The 17,742-nt window shown below is 40.0% G+C and overlaps 1 protein-coding gene across 1 annotated transcript in view; it reads left to right on the top strand.

Annotated features, from left to right (window-relative positions):
- Positions 1-12,772, top strand: part of ZKSCAN2 (zinc finger with KRAB and SCAN domains 2) — an 18,840-nt gene extending 6,068 nt beyond the window's left edge. Inside the window, exons 3-7 of the mRNA XM_008568464.1 lie at positions 735-826; positions 1,170-1,296; positions 5,759-6,445; positions 8,366-8,857; positions 11,627-12,772. Of these exons, the coding sequence (XP_008566686.1) occupies positions 735-826; positions 1,170-1,296; positions 5,759-6,445; positions 8,366-8,857; positions 11,627-12,549 (2,321 nt within the window). The 3' untranslated portion in view covers positions 12,550-12,772. The remainder of the gene's footprint in view (positions 1-734; positions 827-1,169; positions 1,297-5,758; positions 6,446-8,365; positions 8,858-11,626) is intronic.
- The last annotated feature ends 4,970 nt before the right edge of the window (positions 12,773-17,742 follow it).

Raw genomic sequence — 17,742 nt, 5'->3', positions numbered from 1 at the left:
CCCCAAGGGGGGGGATTTCCCCCCGGTTCACCTGGGCCTTACGAACTAGTTGTTCTACTCGATCCCATGTATCCCAGTTGAACAAGGGACTCTCCGGAAGCCAGGGGGCTACGGAGCGCATGAACTGGCGCCCGTGCGCGTCAGGGCACATGCGCGCAAAGTTATGCCCAACACATTACTATGTATCTATATATGCTAAGTTCTTAGAACAACATTCACTCATAGGGGATTAATTTATACTAGAGATTGCAAACCTGGTAACCTGCACACCAAGTCACACTTGTTTTGTTTCACCTAAAAAGTTTTTGTCTGGGAGTTTTATTGTACGTTTTTAGTTCTCAAGGTTTAAGACTTTTGAGTTCTCACATATTTCTGGCTTCTCTGGGAAAAATTAGAAGCTCTGGCTCTACCAGAGCCATAGTCTCACATTGAGACATCAGCTGGGACTGAGCATTGGCTGTCCCCTTTGAAGGGGAGTGTGTTCTCCAGCTCCCCATGTCCTTTTCTGGCCCATTTCATCACATACTTTACCTGCTTGCTCCCTGAAAGCAGTTGTGTTTGTGGGCCCAGCTGCAGGGTACCATGGTTTCAGGTACTGTTCTGCACTCATTGAGAAAATTATCAGTTTGTATTTGTTGGTTTTTTTTAATACGTGCTTATTTCTTAAAAAGAGCAGCAGCATGAATTAGAGGGCCAGAGCCCAGAATACTAATCGTTTCTTTCTCTTCTTACAGCTCGGCCCTCTCCCTGGGTTCCTGCACCTTCTGATGAATGGAACAATATCGATCAGGAAGTGACAACCACACATCTTCCTGCTGGGTTCCAGGTAAATTGTAATTGTCCTCTCTGGCCTTCCTTCCCAGGGTGTTTAGTCACAATGATTTCCTGTGCCTTCGCTATTCTCAAAATGTTATACTCCCTCCAAAAGACTTTTTTTCCCTTATTCCCTCTTCCAAGAAAGATTGGACCTAGTCTTCTGAGTAATGGGACTCCTTGCTAGATTATCTCTTATCTCATGATTCTTTATTATATGTTCTGCTCCATTTGGCACATAATACACACTCGGTTCCTTGGTTCTTTAGGGCTCTTCTCTGCTTCATCCGTGATCGTTCATCCTTTGAAGACCCATGTGGTTATCTTGGTAGTCATTGATGTTAGTGTTGTTACAGGAGCCAGTGAAAGATGTCCACATGACAAGAAGTTTTTCCTATAAAAAGAATGTGCATCAGATTCCTGCTCACAGAGACCTGTACCGGGATATCAGGAAGGAGAGTGTTGGGAACGTGGTCTCCCTGGGTAAGGATTCTTTCTCTTTTCAAAAAAAAGACTTGAGGATTTCTAATATATTCATTTCTGCTGATGATAAAATAGTCAAATATAAATGTTAATACTTAAAGGATCTCCATTGGTTGTCTAGTGTGATCACTTAACCATGTTCTTTTACCTTATCCATTCTCTCCTCATCCATTTTTCTCCAGTAAAAAAAGATATATATATAATAATTTAGTGATTAAAACATTAGAGAAGAGTTGTATATGACGGTCTTTTTTATATTTTTGAAAATATAAACTTACATCCACTAGACTAAAAGCTTCATAAAGTCACAAGTTCTTTTTCAGATCTGTTTTTATTTAACCATAGTAACACCTAGCACAGAGCCTGACAAATGGGTGGGTGCCCAGTAAATATTTGTTGAATGAATGGAAATCTAAAAATGAAGAAAAAAAAGTGACTTAAATACAATAACCTCATAGTAACAGCTAGCACAGAGCCTGACAAATGGGTAGATGCCCAGTAAATATTTGTTGGATGAATGGAAATCTTAAAAATGGAGGGGAAAAAGTGACTTAAATACAATAACCTCGATAGCATGGTGTGAATTATTTAAATAGCACAGATGTATAGGCGCATAACCACTGAATTGTTACTTTATAAGCAGATTTTTGGAGAATTATCTTCATCTACTTTAGAAGTAGGGATTCATTCATGTGTGAGCTTTTATTCATAAGTCAAAGACTATGAATAAAATTATAGGCTAAAAATGTATAGTAATACACATTAGAGGTACTATAGATCTGTGTTGTCTAATAGGGTAGCCAGTAATCAGCCACATGTGACTATGTTAATTTAAATTTATTACATTAATTAAAATTAGATAAAATTGGGCCGGCCCGGTGGCGCACTGCTATAGTGCACCGCTTGGGAAGCGCGGTGGCGCTCCTGCCGAGGGTTCGGATCCCACATGCAGACCGGTTCCCACTCACTGGCTGAGCGAGGCACGGGAGCAACACCGAGGGCTGCGATCCCGTTGCCGGTCCCGGTCCGGTACGGGGGCGACACTGAGGGTTGCGATCCGTTGCCAGACACAGAAAAAGACAAAAAAAAAAAAATTAGATAAAATTAAAAATTCCGTTCCTCAGTGGCAGTAGACCTATTCAAACTATTCTTTTTTTTTTTTTTTTTTTGTTAAACCATTCAGACCATATTTTATTTTATTTTATTTTATTGGCAGCTGGCCAGTGCAGGGTTCCTAACCTGTGACCTTGGTGTTACAAGGCTATGCTCTAACCAACTGAGCTAACTGGCCATTCCTAAGGTATTCAATAGCCATATTGGACAGCACAGTTATAGAACATTTCCATCATCACAGAAAGTTCCATTGGACAACACTATGTATAGACACTAACGTATAGAGATTTTTAAATGAGCCACATCAACTGAAAGGATAAAGGTAAACCAATAATTGTTTGTGATTAGAAAACAATTAAAGCACCTGGTAAAAATGACCACCTTAAGATAACCACACCAATAATAAAACACTCTTCCTAAAACAGCAGGCATCCCAGCTATCTGCCTAATTGTGTACACAGTATGTTTCCCACCATTTCTTCAGATCACACAGCATCCAGACCTAGTAAGATGCTGAATGAGAGTCCTTAGTAAAATTTGCCACTAGTGGGGAGGGACCATAATTCACAAATTCAGATTTAGCTTAATCCCTTTATGTATAATTTCATATAGAAAAACTGAGGCCCAGAGACACATGCTCTGATTTTTTATTATGGATTGTAAACTAATGACTCATGGGCTGAATCTGGCCTATACACATATTTTGGCCTCCACAGTGTTTTAATTTAAAATTAGTTTATAAATCTGGACTTCCAGTGTCCCTTGAAAAATCAAACATCAGGCCCCAAGAGCCTACCTTCGCACATAGCAGCAGTCGGCCAGAGCTGAGTGAAAGGCTCAGGCTCAGCTGCCATACGTTCTACTACAGCCACCTCCCTCATTTACTTTGCTGCCTAGTCCTTGTAGGTATTTGAGCTTGCATTATCCTCCCACCAACTTCTCTCATATAAAAATAAAGAACAAATTTCCATTCCCGGGGTTCATTCATAAGGGTTCAATTTGATGTTGCTTCTCTAGGAGAATTCCTTGAAGCTTCTGGGTGTGTTGTCTGGGGAAGAAAAGTAAATTTTATTACATACCAATTTGGCATTGGTTACTTTATAGACGATCATTTATTTAATTTTCCTAGCACCTCTTTGAATAGATAGTATTATTCCCCAGGAACCTGAGGCTTACAGAGGTAAAGAGAACTACCCCTGCTCGAAAAGTAAAGTAAACAATGTAGCTAGGATTCAAATATAAGACATTACTAAAGAAGTAGTAAGGTGGCAGACTCTCAATTTGCTTCCCCTTCCTACAAGTCTTTCCTGTTAACCCTACCAGAGTGTCTCCAAAAGTTCTCTTTTTTTAGCTAATGAAACATTTTGTTTTCAGTAAATATTTATGAAAAAAATATCTGTACTAATAATTTTAAAACGTGAAGTCACAGATTATTTTTCCCCTTTATTTAATAGAAGAGTGGATTTCAGTCTCTTTTGAGGAAAACAATGTCTTTGATATGTCTCAGGACAATGAAACTAAGTTACAAGGCTTTTCCATCCCCCATCTTCAACCTCCTTAAGCAAAACAACTCACTTTATTTCTTTGATGTATGTATTTGTGGATTTATATAAGTGTTTGTTTGAAAATTAGGTTCTTCTGCCAAAATTTTTTTCCAGCTTTATTGAGGTATAATTGACAAATAAAGTTGTATATATTTAAAGTATTCAACTTGATGATTTTACATACATATACATTGTGAAATAATTACTACAGTCAAATTAATTAACATATCCATCACACATCTTGTGTGTGGGTGTCTGTGTGTGGCAAAAACACTTAAGATCTACCCTCTTAGTAAATTTAAGTATACAGTACAGTATTATTAACTGTAGTCACCATGCTTTACATTAAATCCCCAGAACTTACTCATCTTATAACTGAACGTTTATACCCTTTAACCAATATCTCCCCATTTCCCCCACCCTCAAACTCCTGGCAGCCACCCTTCCATTCTCTCTTTCTATGAGTTCAACTTTTTTTAGATTCCACATATAAATGAGATCATGCAATATTTGTCTTTCTCTGTCTGGCTTATTTCACTTAGCATGATGCCTTCCAGGTTCATCCATGTTGTTCTCCTTATGGCTAGATAATACTCCATTTTACACACACACACACACGCGCGTGCGCACGCGCGCGCAAGATAATACTCCATTTTACACACACACACGCGCGCGTGCGCACGCGCGCGCGAGGGTACTTCAAAAAGTTTGTGGAAAAATAGAATTAAAAGATAATTTGAATCTTTGCATGAACTTTTTGAAGACCCCTTGTATATATTCTTTATTTCCACGTTTTCTTTATTCATTCATTTGTTGACAGACACTTAGGTTGTTTCCATGTCTTAGCTATTGTGAGTAATGCTGCAGTGAACATGGGAGTGCACATATCTCTTTGACATACTGGTTTTGTTTCCTTCGAATATATACCTAGAAGTAGGATTATTGAATCTGTGGTAGTTCAATTTTTAATTTTCTGAAAAATCTTCATACTGTTTTCCATAATGACTGTACCAATTTATGTTCTCACCAACAATGTACAAAGGGTTGATTTTCCCCACACCCTTGCAAACACTTGTTATCTTGTCCTTTTGATGATAGCCATTCTAACAGGTGTGAGGTAATGTCTTATTGTGGTTGTGATTTGGATTTCCCAGACGATTAATGATGTTGAGCACCTTTTTATGTACCTATTGGCCATTTGCATATCTTCTTTGTAAAAGTGTCTAGTCAGGTCCTTTGCCAATTTTTTAATCAGATTATTTGTTTATTTGTCCTGCTCTTGAGTTGTATGAGCTCCTTATATATTTTAGATATTTACCCTTTATCAGATATATGGTTTGCAGATTTTTTTTTCTGTTCCTTAGGTTATCTCTCTACTTTGTTGATCATTTCTCTTTGCTGTGCAGAAACTTTTTATATAATTCCACTTGTTTATTTTTGCTTTTGTTGCCTGTTCTTTTGGTCTCAAAAAATCATTGCCAAGATCAATGTCAAGGTTTTTCCCTATGTTTTCTTCAAGGAGTTTTACAGTTTTAATCTATTTAGAGTTAAGGGTTGAGGGTTGCGATCCCGTTGCTGGTCACGGTCCGGTACGGGGGCGACACTGAGGGTTGCGATCCGTTGCCGGACACGGAAAAAGACAAAAAGGAAAAAAAAAAAAAAAAAGATTATCAACTGTGTGCATTGTCATGATTGAGGAAGTCTTTGGTGTGAACAAGTGGTCAGGAGAGCATGCTATAGCAGAAGATTGAGGCTTGCAATAATGACTTATGTGTCTACCATGAAATATGTCTCTTTTACCATAGGAAGTACAGTGTCTTCATCTAACAAGATAGCCCAGTTGGAACAACGAAAGGAGCCGTGGACTATAGGTCTTCATTCCTCTAATAAGAGGAATCTCCTGCAAAGCAACTACATCAAGGAAAAATTAGTTCATGCTATTCATATCCCAGCAAGGAATGCAGGAAAAACATGGAGAGAGCAGCAACAGTGGGGTTTAGAAGATGAAAAAATAGCAGGTGTGCATTGGAGCTATGAGGAAACTAAGACTTTTCTTGCAATTCTCAGAGAGTCTCGCTTTTATGAAACACTTCAGGCTTGTCCCCGAAATAGCCAGGTATATGGTGCTGTAGCTGAATGGTTGCGAGAATGTGGCTTCCTCCGAACACCAGAACAATGTCGGACCAAGTTCAAAAGTCTCCAGAAGAGCTATCGAAAAGTGAGAAATGGCCACATGCTAGAACCTTGTGCCTTCTTTGAGGACATGGATGCTTTGTTGAACCCTGCAGCCCATGCTTCATCCTCTGATAAGCCAAAGGAGACGATATCTCTCCCCAGACTAAAGAGAATGGGTGTCAGTGCTAAAGAACAGATCAGTTTGGTGGAGGAGGAGGAGGAAGCCGCAGAAGAATCTGATGGTGATGACATTGGCATTGAATTTATCCGCAAGTCTGAGATTCGTGGTGCCCCTGTCTTGTTTCAAAACCTGAGTGGTAAGAATTGCACTTTTGTTCCTGGTATGAAAACAAATGTGTGGTTCTTGTGGAAAAGGAGTAGACCAGAAGTGACCAAACCTGGGGAGTGCCATCACATGTGCTTGCCACTTTCCATGTGATGAAGCCACATAACTGAGAGCGCTCTCAGGTGCCCTCAGTGCAGTCTGAGTAACAGCGCTACGTAGCCATGGAGCGTTCTTTCTCGGTTTAGATCACAGCTGGATTTTGAGTATTTGGGGCCTCGTGGAGAGAAAGATAGAGTTAAGGGTTCTGAGGATCAAATATTATCTGAGAATTGGTATAAAGCAATCAATTGTATTAGGTTGTAATAAGTCAAAGATGCATTATATACTATCTAGGATAACCAGTAAAAGAATATGTATCTAACAAGTTAAAAGAGTGAAATAATAAAATATCAAATAATATAAATATAAACATAAAATATTAAAAAATAAAAATGTCTACTAAAAGAACAAAAAAGGAGAGAAAAGAACACAGAATAAATGAGTCAAATGGAGAAAAAAATAGATGGTAGGTGTAAATTCAAATTTATCATTAATTACAAACTTAAAGGATTAAGATTGACAGACATTTAAAAAAACATATATTATTCACAACAGTTACATCTTAAATATGAGAAGACAGAGACATTAAAATTAAAAGGCTAGAAAGATACACCATGCAAAAGAAAGCTGGTGTTGAATATTTGGGATCTGGATATGCAGAAGTGAACTGTGTGACAGTAGACATATTATGTAGCTACTTTGATCTTCAGTGTTCTCATCCATAAGATATGACTAAAAATACCTCACAGAGTTGTTATTAGTTAGTTAACAAGTTGTTTTTAGGTCGTTATTAGTGTTAAACAGGATAATATAGATGAAAGCATTCTGAAAATGCTAAAAATACATACAGCTTTGCCTGGTATCACTGTTAGTAATGTTTCTCTACTCCAGTTTATGAAAAGATGATAAGTTCTTAGATATAATGGAAAAATTAATCAGGCTAGGAGAGCTGGGAATGTATTCATGACTACACCTGTTGAAAAGAAACAGATCTGCTAAAAAGATGGGAAGATGGGAAGATGCATTATTTATATACAGATGTTCACCAATCCAAAAGTCCATAACATGAGATTAGGGCTCTTTGGTTAGTCTCAAATATGGGAATCCAGTGATCAGATTAGAAGGGACCAGTCAGTAAGATAGAGGATAGAAATCACTTTTCCTACTATAGGTTATAAAACACATAAAAAGCACGTCTAACAAATTATATTCAGACATATCCTGAAAAGTCTCATTCTGCTGTAAATGCAGAACATCTGCTTGTCCTACAGATCATTTCATCTCTCAAAGTAGAGGCCTCAATGATATAAAAAACTACTCTGGACATAGTTTTGTACCTCAAGGAAGACTAGTTAAAGATGTGATGAGAACTTTGGGGGGAAAAGTTTCTGTTAGATGTTCTAGTCCGTTATTCTTAATCACTTTTAAAAGACACTTCTAGACAGCTAAATCCTTTAGTTAATCACCATAGCAATAGCAGATTTGGGGGACTACATTTTTAGTCTTGCAAATAAACTTTGAGATCAGTTTATCAATTTCAGTTAAAAAATCTTTGTTGAGATTTTAACTTGGTAGATTCATTTGAGAATTGTTATCTGTACATCTTGAGTCTTCCTATCCAGAAACAGGTGTCTCATTTTTTTCTAGTTTTATATCTTTCAATAAAAATATTATAGATTTGTTTTATATAGACCTTCTCATTTCTTGCTAAGCTCATTCCTCAGCATATCATAGCTTCTGTTGCTATCATGAATGGGATTTTTTTTTCTACCTCTTATATTTCATAATGTGTATAATATAGAGGTTACAGACTCCTTTTCTTGTGTCTTTGAACTTTATCCTTGAATGGCAGGCGTGCACTGGGGCTACGAGGAAACCAAGACTTTTCTTGATATCCTCCGTGAGACTCATTTTTACGAAGCACTTCAAGCCTGTCATCGGAAGAGCAAGTTGTATGGGGTCGTGGCTGAACAACTTCGAGAGTGTGGTTTCCTCCGAACACCAGAACAGTGCCGAACCAAGTTCAAAAGCCTTCAGAAGAGTTACCGCAAAGTGAAAAATGGCCATGTGCTTGAGTCCTGTGCATTTTACAAGGAGATGGATGCTCTGATTAACTCTCGCACATCTGCCCCTTCCACCATCACCCCAGAAGAAGTCCCATCACCCTCAAGGCAAGAAGGAGGAGGTATTGAGGTTGAATCCCAGGAACCTACGGGCTGGGAACCTGAGGAGACCTCACAGGAGGCAATAATAGAAGATTCTGGAAGTGACAGAATGAGTGAGGAGGAAATAGTACAAGAGCCACAGTTCCAGCAACCTCCATGTCTACTGCAAAGCTCAAATGGTAAGAATCATCAAAGAGTTTTAGTCTTAAAAAAAAAGGGGGGGGAGAGTGTGACTTACTGAAAAATCAGCAGATCTGACACACTGAGTGTGTTTATTCGTTCAACAGATAGCTGAGTGCCACATGCTATTTGAGGAATGGGACATAGCAGTGAATAAAGCACTTTCTGTTCTCATGGTGCCTGTATTCAGAGGAGGGACTCTTATTCAGTGTTTGGGATCTCAGCTGGGGTTTTTGTTTCTATGCGTCAGACAAACTTTTGCAACTCCTGAAAATACTGTGACGAAGGAGAACTTGGAATTTTACAAGAGAAAAAACTTGGATGAAGGAGGCGTATCAATAAGGTCAAAACAGATACCTCACAGTTATGTGTAATGTGCGTGAGAAAAAAGATGGGCAGAGACAAAATGAGAGAGAGCCTGTATTCTGGTCCCAAGCTCCACCTGCATATCCCCACCGACTACTGGATGCCTCCTAGGCATCTCGCCAGTAGCTCAGACTTAAATGTTCAAAACTAAAATCCTTCCTTCCCACACCATGGTTCTTCCCTATGTTCTCCCCGAGCTCATCCAACCTTAGAACTTTAGAGGTGATCTGTTAATCTCCTCACTCATCATTCACATCCAGATAGATGACACGTATTGTCAGCTGTTGTAGACTATCACATCTGTCTGTCTCCTCTTTAGTGACCACATCCACTACCCTAGTTTAGTCTTTCTCTGTCGCTTATCTAGACTATTGTAAAAGTCTCCAAACCAGTTTTCTCGTCTACAGTTTAATGAAGGTTCCACAGCCATCCTCAGCCTGAGCTCGTCTTATTCTAGCTTTATGCGTAGTATTTCCTTCCTTCACTCTCTTCTTATTCAAAACAAAGCTACTTGCCATTTCCTACACACCCCTTAAGCTCTCTCACATCTAAACCTTAGTTCATGATATTCCCTCCACCTTGAGTGTCCTCGTGTCTACATGTCTCCATGTCCACGTTCCCTCTCGACTCCCATGATACTTTGTCTTTCTTTGTCTTAGGGCACTGAACACTGTGTGTCCTAAGATCTCCCAGTAAATGGTGAGCTCCCAAAGCACAGGAGCTCTTTCTCTGTGTGCCACTACATTAAGCCCCCAGGACACAGTGGAATATGTGAGGTAATGCAGGACTGGTTTCTTGAAGCAAGGGGCTCTGCTTTACCTGAATTCACTGTGGGACTGAGGCCCAGCAAGAGAAACTGATGCCCAGTTACTTTAGAGTAGGGGGAATTCATACATATGCTCGCATAGTAGAAAATTGTAATGTAAAGGCTTAAATTAAGTCCTGTACATCCCTAGTTTTGGATAACTCTGGAAACAAAGTCCTTGTGAATCCTGTTGTTAAGGTGAGCTCCAGACCTACCATCAAATTACTAGGTTCTGTCTGAGCCAACTGCTAGGCTGTATCTTCCTCCAAATCCCAGAACAATGTTGGACTCTTAATTAGGAAGCTTCAGAAGAACTACCACTGAATGAAAGGTGGCATTGTTAGGGCTTGTGATTTAAGTTACTGGACTGATTGATGGCTGCCCTCCTCTCCCCAACCCATGCACAGCCACCCCACTTGAGACTGAGAGTTATGAGCAGTTTCAACTGAATGTGGGGAAGGAAAGTAGTGTTGAAACTGGCAAGTAGAAACAAGGCTGTATAGCAAGTGCTTAAGAAAAAGGCCAGCCAGTTAGCTCAGTTGGTTAGAGCATGGTACTGATAACACAAAGATCCAGGGCTCAATCTCTATACCAGCCAGCTGCCAAAAAAAAAAAATGGGGTTTGAGTATGAAACAAACCTGTATTGGGCCTAGGTTACACAGATTGTGAAATACTGATGGATGAGATAACATGATATCTGGAATTTGCTTCAAAGTAGTCTGGGTAGAGGGAGCAAGGAGTGTGTGGAAATAGCGTTGAAGAGGACCGGCCATGAATAGATGGCTGTGAAAGGCAGGTCGGTAAGTGGTTCATGTACGTACTATTCTCTACTTTTCTGTGTGTTTGAATTTTCCATAATAGAAAGTTAACACAAAAATCACACAATTAATAAGTGACCAGAATGGGATTAGAATCAGAGCCGTGTGACTCTAAAGCTTCTGTCTCTTTACCGTTTCATTCTCTCTGTCCGGAAAACTTCACAGAAAAGCTGGATCCAAGGTGTATCTTGTAGTGAGCATGAGGTGTATACGAAAGAGTGAGAAGATAATTCCACTTTTGGAAACAGTGAGAATGAAAGATTTGAATTAGTATGGTCTATGGGACAGCCAGAAAAACCAAGTGGCAAGAATATTTGAAGAGAAGAAAGAAATACTCTTGGATTGGGTATAATTAGATATCGATGAATTTAGAAGACCCTCAAGGAATTTGGACTTGGTCACTAGAATCTACTCTAAAGACTAGCGTAGTGTAGTATATTTTTGTATTGATATGAAATAATGAAAACAGGATAACTTAGAGTGGAACTTCAGGCAGATAAGCATAGTTGTTCCCGTGTAAATCAGAGTATGGTTGGGGAATAATGGCTAGGGTTATAATTCAGTTCAAAAAACATTTCTGAAGGCCTACTCTGTAATGGGTATAATTAGCCTGTTCATGAAACAGAAAGAAAATACAGCATAATGAATCAGAGAAGAATCACAGGATCTGAGGCCAGTGGAGTATATGGGGATCATAATATACCAAGCCTTGCAGGGCATATTGTTTGTGTTAATATAGGACTTGCATGAAATTTGTATTGTCTTTTTTTTTTTCCAGACTTTGAATTTGGAAGTAGTATCAAGGAGGATCCAACACAGGTAATATACAAGGACATTGAGCACCATAGGGCATTAATAGAAAAGTCTAAGAGAGTTGTTTCCCAGAATACTGATTCCTGTAAATATCGCAAAAGGGAATGCATCTCAGGAAAACAGTGGGAAAACCTTCAAGGAACTCGACAGGGAAAGCTGATGTCTCAGCCTAGAGATTTAGGGAAAGCTGCAGTGCATCAAAGGCCTTTCATGGGGAAGAGACCCTGCAGACTTCTTAAATATGGAGAAGGCTTTGGAAGGAGTGCTCGTATTATGTGCCGAATGACCCACCAGAAGGAAAATCCTTATAAGTGTAGTGTGTGTGGGAAGTGCTTTGGTAGAAGCAGGAGCCTAATCAGACACCAAAGAATCCACACAGGTGAAAAACCTTTTAAATGTCTCGACTGTGGGAAAAGCTTTAATGATTCCTCAAATTTTGGTGCCCATCAGAGAATCCACACAGGAGAGAAACCATACAGATGTGGAGAGTGTGGGAAATGCTTTAGTCAAAGCTCGAGTCTTGTTATACATCAGAGAAGCCACACTGGCGAGAAGCCCTATCAATGTGGAGAGTGTGGGAAAAGCTTTACCAACAGCTCTCATTTCAGTGCCCACCGGAGAGTCCACACTGGAGAGAATCCCTACAAATGTGTGGATTGTGAAAAAAGTTTCAATAACTGTACAAGATTTCGAGAACATCGGAGAATACACACTGGAGAGAAGCCCTATGGATGTGCACAGTGTGGCAGACGTTTCAGTAAAAGTTCCATTCTTACCAAACACCGGGAAGTTCATGGGAGGGAAAAGCTTCTGCCACACCCTCCATCCGTGTATTCCCCAGAGACCCCACATAAGGTAAAGACTGATGAATTCAGGAAAACTTTTTGATGATGATCTCTTCTCTTCCTAAATATTCTTTTAGCCATTTTATCCTAATCTCACTTTTGGAAGCAATCCTTTTAGCTATAAAGTATAATTCCCAAGATTAATTTGAGAATGTAAATAAACTAAAGACTTCCATCCTGTTCTCACTGCTGCTCTCACTTGATCAGTCTGTTCCTCTCCTCTGTATTAACTTCTTTAATGAAGTGGAGAAGATACATTGTCTGCATTCAGAATGAAATTCTCTTCAGTGTGCAGAAGCCACTACAATTAAATTACTAAATTCAGCAACACTCAACATTCTTCAGCGTGGGTGAGAATTGTATTCAGGGAGACAAAAACACTGAAAACTTTATTTCATTATCTTTTAATGAAGTGGAGAAGATACATTGTCTGCATTCAGAATGAAATTCTCTTCAGTGTGCAGAGGCCACTACAATTAAATTACTAAATTCAGCAACACTCAAGATTCTTCAGCGTGGGTGAGAATTGTATTCAGGGAGACAAAAACACTGAAAACTTTATTTCATTATCGACTACATGAGATCCTGGATGCGACTTGATAACAGATGTTCACATTTGGGTAGAACTTTAAGGAGTCTGATCAGAACTATGTCAAGTCCATCTTGATTTTGAAGATACTCTCAAAAGGAGAGAAGATTTGATAACTTCCTACAGAAGTCTGTTAGAGTATTCCTTTTTTGTGTCAAGAAGTTCATCCAAATAGCTAGGGTAGAATTCGTGTATTGTCACTGAAATCATTTACTAATGTCTTGCCCTCCATAGAGATGAGGACCAATTGGTCACTTCTCATCTTCTCCTGTATCTGAAGACTTAATCCCCTTGGCTGCTGCTTCTCCAGCCTTTAAATGATTCCAGTTCCTTTTGCTGTTTCTCATGAGCCCTACACTTACCTCTTAATTGGTCTGGGTGCTCTTGCCTGACTCTTCTGAACTACCATCCCCTCTTCAGATTGAACAGGGTGCATGCTAATGGTGTGTCTCATTAAAGTATAGTCTCAGACACATTCTAGTTCTACCTTATAACTGCTCTGGCTCGTATCTAAAATGTCACTCTTATATTGGCATATTTTTTACCTGCTGCCCCCACACATCAATATAATCTTATGTAAGACTTTAGGGAGGTAGGAAAGACATGCAATAGAGTCCCAAGACATTTAATATTTTAAAGACCAGTCATACTCCTCTGGCCTGCTTTAGATCAGATAGCCCCTCAACCTAGACCAGTGCTTCCAGGGCTGACTATTAAATACACCAGTCTCTCTGAGGCATCAAGTCCCTGTACATAGGATCGTAAACCTATCTGTAGAACCCTGAGTAATTTATAAGACTCTATAACTCATCGGGTTAAAGTGGAAATGGTTAATAGAAACCTCCAGTCCAGAACACCAGTTTGTTTTCTTCCTTTACCTGTTTGTCTGAAAAATCTTTTTGGTAACCCCCTAGCACTACCCAGTAAATACTGAAGGAAAGGTTCAGATGGGGGGATAGTTCATTCATTTTTTCATGGAGTTACAGATGAATCCCAGGAATTTGATCTTCCAAGACCAGGTGCTTCAAGTTGAGGCCAGTGGCATTTATACCCTTAATATGTGGGTAACCCAGCATGTCTTTGCTTTGGGGAGGGAGAAGTCACAAGTTTAGTGGAAAGACAGCCAGAGTCAGGGCTATGTGTAGATTATTCTTTTGCCCTTATTTCTTCCTTTGTCAAATGCTTTCTTATTTGAAGACATCTGGATTTCCTTTCCGTACGTTTGAATCTTTTGTAAATGGTCGGGCAAAGTACCAAGGAGGGTAGGCACTATAGAAAGAAATCCGATTGATCGTGCCAGAATCGGGTGTGCCCTGTTGGAAGGCAGGTGACTCAGGTAAACATTGACAAATGTTTCTGATTTACATTTGCTGTGAGCAATGCTATGATTGTTCACATCTCAATAGGTTTATTTCCTGTGTTGTCTGAATTATAGACTTCTAGTGGTAAGTGCAATTTCGTGTTTGTAGTGTGCCTAGCGTAGTGAGATGTGTATGGTGCTAGTGGGCTTGTGCTTATGTTGTGTAGATGTTCTGGAATTCCAACTCTAGAGAAGATGCACATGAATAGAAATCGCCACTTAGTAATATGTACACAGGATCAGTAATTATTTGGAAGCACGATTCAGGAAAGTAGATGGCTCATTCATAAATATTTATTAAGAACTGTTTTGCATAAGGCCATGTTCTAGCCACAGGGAGGGATACAGACATGGAAAAGAGGGCATGGTGCCTACACTCAAGGAGCTTGCAATGTGACAGCAAGTACTGCAGGAAAAAGTAGTGCCACTTACACCCATGTCAGTTACAAAAGATCGGTAACTCAGATCGGTAACTCAGCTGTGAAAAAATCACGTTCACTCACAAAAGAGTCTATATTGCCTAAATCATGTTCTGCACCTGCGTCTCTCAAACTTCCCCGTTGCAGTAAAGGTTCAAGATCCATTCCAGCCCTAGTGGAATAAACTGATCCTGTTTTACTCTTATGCCTGGGATCAAGCTGAGGTGGTATTTGGGTTCCCCTAAATATATTCCTAATTGTAAATGGGCTGTTTGGATGGGTAGTAAATTAATTTAATGAACTTTGTCTCTGTTCTGAAGAAATAGAAAGTCCTACCCACCATCTTAGGCCAAGGCTACTTGTCTTCCTGCATTTTGTCTCTCTCAGCACATAAACCAAGATGAATAATCGTGTTCCGATTCATGTGTCTTTTATATTACATAACATTGCCTTTATAAAGATCCATAGGAAAAGTTTCTTTTCCAGATCTCAGTACCAAGGAAAGCTCTGATCCTAAGCAAAAAAAAAAAAAGTTTTTATCCTACAAACACTGTGATTTTTATACTTAATGCTTTTTTCCCTTTGTTCTGGCTGCTAGAAAGCTCAACAAAACTTAACACCCCACCTCAACCAACTACCTAAACCTGTATTTATTTAATTTTGTCTTATTTCTTTGGAAACTGTGTCAAGTCCTATTTTTAAAAAGTAATATAAACAAATAGACATTTTATTCTCTGACATCTTATCCAAGGCATTTTGGAAATTGGGCTCGTATTTCCTGCCTCGGCTTACTTTGTTCTTGTCACAAATACCTCCAATTCTTACCGGTGATTTTATTACACCTTAAGCTAATTCATTTGTCTGGAAAGAAACCTTAGTTTTTTAAAGAGGAAAACGTCACAGGTGTACTTAAACAGCTCAGGGCAGCCTGCCATGATAGACTGAGCATTAGACCAGGAGCCAGAAGAGACAAGTTTTAGTCTTGTCACTACCGCTTAATGGGTATTTGACAAGTGATGACCTCTCTCTGGGCTTCAGTTCTTTATCTGAAGGGAAGTTGAACTTGATCACCAAGACTGCTCTGGCTCTCATGTTTCATGAGGCTGTGGAGCATGGGGTAGAGGAGGAAGAGATTGTAAGACTAGTCCCTTGGCCTGGCTCACCACTGCATCCCACTTCCAGGCCACATCAAGTCCATTTCGTACTTTAGGAATGGGAGGCTGTGACAGCAGAGTCAGCCCAGGAGCTTGCTTGGTGAGGAGAAAGGACAAGTCACGCATGTTCAACAGACGGGCACCCCAGGGACTGCACTAGCCCATGGCAGGTTGCTGAAGTAAAGAAAGCCTGTGCCGTGAGTTCTGGTGGCCAGTGACAGACAAGACTCAACCATGAGGGAGCTGGGGAAGCCTCAGATGAAGGGGGTGTCTCAGTAACTTGTGTAACCGTAAGCCTTTGCCTCTGTCTGAATGTGTTCCAAGACCAAGTATTATGTGTATGTTGGTTCATTGTTTTGTATTAATATTCACTTAGATGTCTTCTTGAAAACGTGCGTGTGAAATAAATGTTTAAAATAAATAGCTTCCATTGGTTTCTTCCATAATTTGAAGGAGGACTTCCTTTTAAGGGAAAAGAAAACTTATCCAAGAAGTTCATAAAAGATGATCCCAGTAGCTAATAAAGGGAATTTCAGTCTCATTCGAGCTCACTACTGTGCCCCCACAGCTAGCAGGGGTCTTTTCTGAGTCCACAGCTGTTCCTGGGCAGCAGTCCTCTGACACTTGTCACTACCATTATCCCAAATAATGGTTGGCTCCCATGCTAGGGAGAAGTTAGCCTTGGATACATATACTGTATATGTTTCTGATGAGGTGCTCACCCACAGCCTAATGGTGGAAGAGGACTTGACAGTTTCCCCAAAGATACAGTTATAGGGGAGGCAAAACTTTACCTCTACTGTCTTAGGGTCTCCAGCTGGGCCTGAGGATTAACATAAAACAGATTAACAGGAGAAAACATATGGATTTTGATATGTACATGGGAGTCTTCACAAGAAATAACCCAAAGAAGTGGCAAAACGTAAGTACTTATATACAGGGTTGAACAAAGAGGCAATTGTGGAAAAGTAACTAAAATGTATGGGAAGACCAAAGAAAGGTAAGAGTTATTTTAACAAGGTCTGTACAGAATTCTTTCACCTCAACTCCCTATCGCTGGTGATAAGAATGGTTTTTTCCTTCTGGGGGGTGGGGGGGGTAGGCTACTGGGAGTTCAGAGGGGAGAGGAGGGACCCAAAAGGCCTTAAGGGTTGTGGAATTATCAGAAAAGGAGTCCTCTTTCAAGAATCCACCTGGGCCTGGGAAAGTATGACCAAGCTATAGCGCGCACTATCTCTGAGAACCGCTTCCAACAGCGGCACCATGTGGCACGGAGGAGAACAGCAGTAGCTGCATGCAGCACAGGGTAAAGTTAACACAACTCTTCCCTACAAGAGAGTAGATTGGCACCCTTCTGTTTTGGATTGCTTAAACTCCCTGAGTCTTGAACAATGTGGCAAGGGAGAGATGCAAGAACATAAGACTAGGCTTCCCAACAACACAGCATGTGAGGACCCAAGACAATCCTGGCTAAAGAAACTGAATCGGTACTTGCACCCTAAGGATCTGCAGTAAGACCATGCCTGCTGCAGTAGAAAGAATGCTAGATTTTGTGTCCAAAATCCTGGATTTTAATTGAGTTCTGCCACTAGATAACTGCATAATTATAGTCAAATTATTTAGCTTCTCTGGGTTTGGGGATTGGACAGGATGAGTGGTTTTCAACATTTTTCCCTTGAGGGTCCCAAAGATCGTTATATGAGAGTAGTTGACT

This window comes from Galeopterus variegatus, unplaced genomic scaffold (genome assembly GCF_000696425.1).
Source record: "Galeopterus variegatus unplaced genomic scaffold, G_variegatus-3.0.2 Scaffold411, whole genome shotgun sequence".
Taxonomy (NCBI): Eukaryota; Metazoa; Chordata; class Mammalia; order Dermoptera; family Cynocephalidae; genus Galeopterus; species Galeopterus variegatus.
Note: the sequence above shows the minus strand (reverse complement) of the source record. Positions and strands in the feature narration are given on the sequence as shown.